Source organism: Silene latifolia, chromosome 6 (assembly GCF_048544455.1).
Source record: "Silene latifolia isolate original U9 population chromosome 6, ASM4854445v1, whole genome shotgun sequence".
Classification (NCBI taxonomy): Eukaryota; Viridiplantae; Streptophyta; class Magnoliopsida; order Caryophyllales; family Caryophyllaceae; genus Silene; species Silene latifolia.
Genome location: NC_133531.1, coordinates 125,475,157 through 125,482,966, shown reverse-complemented (window position 1 = coordinate 125,482,966; position 7,810 = coordinate 125,475,157). Strand labels below are relative to the sequence as shown.

Below are 7,810 nucleotides of genomic sequence, written 5' to 3'. Positions count from 1 at the left end.
AATTAAATTGACACCTCAATAATTTTTAAAAGGGACTTTTTTCTTGAGAAAAAGAATCCGGTTTTGCAAAAATAAAAGGGACTAAGACCATAATGCATTTTTAAACAAGAATTTATGATTTTATTAAGGATTTGATGAGATCAACCCATCTAGTTTTCTCTCCGTTGACAAATTAATAATCACAATCAATGATCAATATTGATTGTGATTGCAAAAAACAGTCACTAATCAATAATCAATGCGCAAACAAAGCATATATAACAAAAAGAAAAATAAAAAAATAAAAAAATAAAACCCCTTTTTGTTCATCATTTTGCAGTCTTTTCACTTTAATGCACGCTTTCTCTCTCTTCTTCTTCACTGTCTCACAGCTGCACACACTCTTCTCTCCTCTCTCACTCTAGATCATCTCCATTAAATTCCTACCCAGATCTTAAATTCCCATAATTTAAACTGGGTAGGTCCCCAATTTCTCTAATTCTCTCTCTTTAATTTCCCCACTATTTCAGTGCCCACCTAATTTTTCAATTTTAGGGTTTAAATTCTTTTGAAAATTCCCAAAAGCATTCATTTTTAGTGAATTGGGATTATGAAATTGAGATAGCCCAAAAAAAAAAAAGATGGGATTTTGGGGTGGGAAAAATTCCATCAAAAATACTAATTGTAATGTTAATGAAAATGGAAATGGAAATGGAAATGTTGTTGATTTATTTGTTAATAATGATGGAAATAATGAGTTGAAAGTTCAAAAACAACATCATATAAATTGTTGGAGATCTCAAAGAAAGCAATATTCATGGTCACTAATATGTGGGATAATGTTGTTTGCTCTTGGTTTAATTTCATTGTTTACTGGACATGTTGTTTCTGATCTTGAGTATTATTCTCAACGTTTGATTAAGAAGGGCATCTACAACAAATGGGTATACTTACTTTCTCTTTACTACTTTCCTTTTTATTTTATTTGGTCGATTTTGGTTCGGAAACAGCCTCTTTGTGTTGGTAACAACATTACCTATCATAAATTTGGAACTTTTAAGTTTGAACTGTGTTATGTCTTAATTTAGGAAGTACATAGAATTTGGATTTTAGGTTGTTTCCATTTTTCTGATATTTAGTCATTTAGATTGTTTCCCATCTTTATTTTGGATTCTGGCTATATTTTTCTCTCACGTGTACAATATGTTCTAGAGTTTGTAATAATGCACTATCTCAGTCCCAATCATTTGTTTTAATTTGATTAAAACACGGCTCACGAAGAATAAAAAAGTAAACAAATGATTGAAACGGTGGGAGAATTTTGCATTAGTATACCTGTTTGTTTGTTTTTAGTTTCTGTTTTGTCTTGGATCTTTCTTTTGTGCAATTAATAGTGTAACATTTTTTTGGTAGCAGGAAATGTGTTCTTAATTGTTGTCAGTCAGACTGTCACTACTGTCAGCTTGGCATTCATAGTTAGCTATTATAGAAATCTTAGGTAGATTTTTTTTCAATCAGAGAAGTTTTCCTTGTTTGGAGCTGAACTAGTGAATGCTAGCTCCTTTGCACCCTTGTCTGCCTTGCATTTCTCCTTTTGTATTAGATTATCTTGTGGGCTTGTGGCAGTGATTAAATAGACAAATTGATCTCGCGTCACATTGACCAGGATAGTATAAGCCTTGTAGAGAAGTAGTCTATGGATTTGTTGGTGGAAAGAACTTTGTTTACTGAGCATAAATAATGTGTCGGCTTGGATTTTTTCTCCATCACTTCCTGTCTTAGAACACTTTCTTAAGCGTTTTTGCGTAGCTGATCAATTGACCCAGAGAGGGCCGGATGAAGGGCAGTGTTAGTATTCTGTTACAGAGCATAAGGTTTCTGGATTACCTTCATTGAGTATGCGTTCATGCACCAAAAACTAATATGAGAAGGCCTTTCTGGTGAATGAATTAATTTGCCATATAACTAAATGAGACATATTTAAGTATTTGGGTTGGTCTCACATTTGAGGCTGTCTCATACAAGAGTCGCTGGAATTTATGAGACATAAGCTGCCACCACTGTCCTTTACATGCAACTGAACATATCCTGGCATAGCAAGAGGTGATGGGTTCCTGATAAAGGCCATGCCTGTGTATAAATGACTTGCAAATTTTAAGTCTGCACTTGTACAATCATGTTTGCTATCTTTTTGTAGGTTGTGGGTCATCGTGAACGAATTAATATATGGAAATCTAGTTATACAGAGGTTTACTATGGATGCTGTAAACGAAGTCGACATTTCCGTTGTAAGTCCCATTCATTTTTGTTTTGTCAACATGCATCTGCGAAGCCTCGTAGCATATAAAGACTGCTTCAATTGAATAATGTGTCGATAATTGCATATTTGCAGCAACTGACTGCTATGTCGCAATAAAAAGAAGTGCAGTCCATTCTTTTTTTTCCTTGCCACTTTCAGATGTTGCATATCTTCTGCCTGACAATTGAAAACTTGGACAGTTCCCTTTCCTGTGAATTAGCTATGATTTTCATTTCTGTGGTGTCATATCATTTTAATTAGGTTTTGTTTGAGTAAACTGCATCAATCATCGTAACTCTCCTCCACTCCTACTCCGAAAAGTGAAATGATTGATATTCCGGGACTAATGCTCTTGTCTTATTCTTCATGGTTCAATAAAGCTGCTATATCTGAGAAATACTCAAATGGCTATTTGCTTATTGCGACTAGTGGAGGGCTCAATCAACAAAGGATTGGGGTAAGTGGAAGGTCATTTGTGCTTCACTCATGTGAATGCCTTATTTGAAAATTTCCTGTTTTTTCCCCTCCATTCTTCATGGATAATATTTACTGTCATTTTTTTTTCCACAGATAACAGATGCTGTAGTTGTAGCTCGAATACTGAATGCTACTCTCGTAGTTCCATCTCTGGATCATAATTCGTATTGGAAAGATGAGAGGTAATTTGAGCTCTTGTTATATGAAGTTTGGTCTCTCAATATATTATGTTCATTCAGTCCTTTCTCATGTTTCTGAATATTCTTTAATCTGATGTGCAGCGACTTTGCTGATATTTTTGATGTTGACTGGTTCATACATTCTCTTGCAAAAGATGTGAAAATTGTTAAAAGAGTACCGGATAAAGTCATGAGATCTATGGAAAAACCCCCATATACTATGCGAGTGCCAAGAAAATCAACCCCGGAAGATTATGTTGAGCTAGTCTTACCTATACTCTTGAGAAGACGTGTAAGAAAATTTTATCTCTTAAGGAGTATGTTATTTCTAACTGTATAATTTTCTATATTTTCTTTCTAATTATGGCATCGAAAGAATTACTTAATCTAAATGAAAGTATCATGTGTTCTCGTTTTATAATAATGAGCCTGACAATGATTAATTTTGTGCAGGTTGTGCAGCTATACAAGTTTGACTACAGGCTAGCGAATGACCTTGATCCAGAACTTCAAAAATTGCGGTGTCGAGTTAATTATCATGCATTGAGATTTACCAAACCAATACAGGAACTTGGTGCTAAAGTAGTACTGAGAATGCGACAAATGGCAACGCGGTTCATCGCGGTGCATTTAAGGTTGGTTAGATTCAATTATCTTTGGTTGTTCATGGGACTCACTTACTCTGCTACTGTTTGTATAGTCTCTCCAGATCACACCCCCCAATAATTTTGTGCTTGTTTATGAGGTCACTATTAGCTATTCACTTGCCTAATGTAGTAGTCCCTCCTTCCCATTTATATTCGTCGCCTTTTGACTTTGGCAGTTTGGTTATCAAACGATAATGACTTTACCAAATTTCTCATAATGTACAACAGCTACAATGTATTAAAATTATAATATAAAAATAGTTCAAACATGGAAAATTTTACCTTATCGCTCCATTTGTTTGGATAAGTTAATGGCATGTTGACATCGGTTGACCACCAAGGGTAAATGTGGACAATAAACTTGGGATTAAGGTTAGCTTATACTCAGCAAGGTTTTACATTTGTGCATTGACAGTGGACTCAAGGACACGCGTGGAAATTGTAATCTATTACAAGTACTAATTTTGGGGAATTGGCTTGGCTTGGCTTAATTTTATCTTGTACAGAGTACAAACTTAAGAGTACAGTTTCTTATAGCACTGTGTTGTAATAGTTCAAACTTGGTGCAGGTTTGAGCCCGATATGCTGGCATTCTCTGGGTGCTACTATGGCGGCGGAGAAAAAGAAATAAATGAGCTTCGTGAAATAAGGAAGCGATGGGATACCTTACCTGTGAGCTCCTATACTTCTCTGTATTTAATAAAATTTCCTGCTTGTCCAGTTTTATGATACATTCTCACTTGTCTAAATCTTCTCAGTTTTAGTCTAAACTCAGGTCTGGCAATATACATGGGCAAGTATATGAATATTTGAATTTTTCTTGGCAAACTAGATCGCTGGTTTATTGTAGTGTGATTCTAGAGATGTAATAGAAATATTTATAAAAAATGGAGTTTCCGTGTCTAAATTGGTCAAGACACTTGTCTGATCGTATCCTTAAGTCACTTTAAATTTAAGACAACGAGTGTCAGACATTTGACACTGTGTCGTATCGTCACTTGTCACTATGTCTGAGTTATATGCCTTGAGTTCCTTTTCCTTGTATTTTATTCGGGGTTGTATTCTAACTCTTCTTATTATATATCCTGTGGTTTCTCTAGGACTTGAGCCCACTTGAGGAGCGTAAGAGAGGGAAGTGTCCACTCACACCTGAAGAAGTTGGTGTGATGCTGCGAGCACTTGGCTATAAAAATGACACCCACCTTTACGTGGCATCTGGCGAAATTTATGGCGGAGAGGCTACTCTACAACCTCTTAGGGATCTTTTCCCTAACTTCTACACTAAAGAGATCCTTGCTGGCGAGGAATTGAAATATTTGCTCCCCTTCTCTTCTCGCCTTGCTGCCATTGACTACATTGTCTCTGATGAGAGTGATGTATTTGTCACCAACAACAATGGTAACATGGCAAAAATTCTGGCAGGTCGAAGGTAAGACTTCGAATCTTTCAAGTGATCTTTATTGCTTCCTAATATTTCTGAGATCTTGATTTGGTCAAATAATGTTAAGGTTATCTGTGTTGTCTATACCTCAAGAGTTTGGAAAAGCAAATTGTGTGGTTAATAGTTCTGATAGTAAAGTAGTTTGTCCCTTTTTATTTATTTTTTTCCCATAAAAAAGCTTTATAAATGGATAGAAGGTAAATAATAAACATGATGACTGATATAAAGTTCTAAAGGAGACTGAACTTGTCGAACTGGTGATTGTTTGATTTACTTTATCTTATAATTTCTGCATACAATTACCAATGTAGTTTACAAGTTACATTCTGGGCGATTCGTGAACAACCTCTTTATATTGTGCTCACTGGGGGTAAAGCTGCCTACATTTGACCCGTCTTACCTCGCTACCTGCGGGAGCTGTTGAGTAACTTTGGTAAAGCTATAAATCAATCATGTGGTTCTGAACCTGCTGTCTTCATTGTCAAGTGTTTTCCATGTCTACTATTTAACCCTACATTTTCTTTTTGGTGACACTGATGGGTGTCAAACCTAGGTCCCAAGTGACTGAACATACTCTGGTAGCGAGTGTTGCATATCGACATCTAACCTGGAATATTTTCTCTTAATTTTCAGGAGGTACATGGGCCACAAGAGGACGGTTAAGCCTAACTCGAAAAGGCTCAGTGCTTTATTTATGTCTCGAGACACAATGGACTGGACTACATTTGCCAAAAAGGTAAAGTCGGCCCAAAGGGGTTTCATGGGAGAACCAGATGAAATGAAACCAGGAAAGGGGATTTCAAGAATTTCCCGGGCTTGCATTTGCAAGAGGCGAAAAAGGCCATCCATCAATGGGACTTCTGATGACAACGAAGATATTTCCATAAGTGATGACTGGCGTAGACTCAGTAACAAGACTAGTGTAGAGAAGTCCGGTTCTCCCAAGGACACTGACCTGGATGAGTTCTTACGACGAGTATAACTGTCCGAGTTAATGGCCACAATCATCACGTGTCATCAAAATAACCCGTATGACTAGGTCCGTCAACAAAATTTGAGCTAGATTGATGTAAATATGTGATAGAAGATAGAAGATCCAATTGTTGATAAACATTTTTTGCCGTCTATATAGCTTAGTTCCTAGAACTGATTTATGTGAACAGTGAACATGTAGGCGAGAGTTCTATCCTTAGATGTTAGTTTACGCGATTAGTATCGCTACTTATGCCTTGATTTATCATTTATGTTGTTGACATGCTTGTTTGTTTGAGTACAAGTGTTGGCTTTTGTCTGTTGACATTGTTTGTCATTCAAAAACAGTTTCCTCTGATTGTGTTAAGATTTGGTATTCGAAGTGTAACTCTTTAGTACTCTACCCTTTTACTCATGTGAAAAGAAAAGGCCAAGAATAAGAATTACGAACCCCACCTTCATTATAACATGATTAAAATGTCTTAGGAACCAAATCAAATTTATTTGTGTGACATTAGAAAAGATCACAAGTTCGTCTTAAATTTGAAATTGGTCAAATATGTCACATACAGAGGTGTACACTGGGCCAGGCCAGTGCTTGGTTGGTTTCATCCAGCTTGAGCCCAGCCCACGTAGTAGTGGGCAAGGGCAAGCTGGGCTGGGCCACGTTTTTTTAAAAAAAAAATTAGTGTTGGGATTGGGCCGGGCCTTGTAAAATGCAGCACTAGTCCGGTCCAAGGTGATGACCGGGTTGTGCCAGGCTGGGTGGGCCACTGAAATTCAGCCCACAAGACAGGGTTGGGCTGGATTGTCCGCTACAATGCACAACAGCACAACTATAATCACATAAAACAAAAGCGAACTCCTAAGGCCTTGAGAGAATATTTGTCTCATTTATACAAATAAGATATTATATGATTCGTTCAATCTTAGAATGGTTATGTATATGAGTACGTCTCAAGAGAGACTAATTGGAAAATGATAAGTATTGCCGAAATGGAGAATCGAAACAATAATCCATTTATAACTACACAAATTTTCATTGAAGACGGACATATCCGTCACAAGCTGAAGACGGGTCAAGTAATACTAAGTCAGTAGATAAGACAAAAGAAGAATGCCTAGGGAGTAGCGTTTTGCTTTTGTTTTATCTTCCTACTTGGATATTACTTGACCCGTCTTCAGCTTGTGACGAATTTACCCGTCTTCAATGAGTTGTATACTTATAACTAAGAAGTTAATGAAAACGTTCATAAAATGGGCTATAATGGTAGATGATAATATCCACACTAAAAGAAGCGAATATTCTTGACTCTTGAGCAAGATATTCTCATACTTATGTTTCTTTCCGTATATGGTATGAACAAAATAAATATGAACATCATTATAGGGGAGCACTCATAGTTTAGTCAAAAGTTGGGTGAAATGTTATTTCAAATTCACACACATTTGTATCGTTATTTAGGTTGATTTAGGGTTCAATCAAAGATCTAATTGCAACAATATTTATCATTATCTTGAAATTGTGCATATGCTATCCTTATTAGTTCAATTGATACCCATCAGAGTCAACTCACATTGTTACTGGTGGAGCTAGGAAGGATAGCAAGGGCGTTCGTCCTCCGCTGTTGATGAAAATCGCAAAAGTTTTAGTTGAAATTTTCTAAATTTTTTCGATTTCCCCATTACCATTAAGACATTAACTGTTAGCCTCCGTTGAAAATTTTCGCCTCGCTAGGTTCAATTCCTGGTTCTGCTACTGTATATTATTATGCATAGTCGCATAGAATTGGTAAAGCTGACCCGACCGAGTAAT

General features: G+C 36.5%; 1 protein-coding gene across 1 annotated transcript; it reads left to right on the top strand.

Annotated features, from left to right (window-relative positions):
- Nucleotides 1-359: 359 nt before the first annotated feature.
- On the top strand, nucleotides 360-6,339 carry LOC141587225 (O-fucosyltransferase 29-like). Its single transcript, XM_074408677.1, has 9 exons — nucleotides 360-923; nucleotides 2,177-2,267; nucleotides 2,659-2,735; nucleotides 2,849-2,937; nucleotides 3,037-3,226; nucleotides 3,388-3,569; nucleotides 4,151-4,253; nucleotides 4,682-5,010; nucleotides 5,656-6,339. Exons 1-9 carry the CDS (start codon nucleotides 621-623, stop codon nucleotides 6,002-6,004), a joined length of 1,713 nt encoding a protein of 570 aa, XP_074264778.1. The 5' UTR covers nucleotides 360-620; the 3' UTR covers nucleotides 6,005-6,339.
- Nucleotides 6,340-7,810: the final 1,471 nt, after the last annotated feature.

Coding starts and splice junctions, on each gene's coding strand:
- LOC141587225 (XM_074408677.1), top strand. CDS start 621: ATGGGATTTTGGGGTGGGAAAAATTCCATCAAAAATACTAATTGTAAT. Junction 2,268..2,658: donor ACGAAGTCGACATTTCCGTT/GTAAGTCCCATT, acceptor GGTTCAATAAAG/CTGCTATATCTGAGAAATAC. Junction 5,011..5,655: donor AAAATTCTGGCAGGTCGAAG/GTAAGACTTCGA, acceptor CTTAATTTTCAG/GAGGTACATGGGCCACAAGA.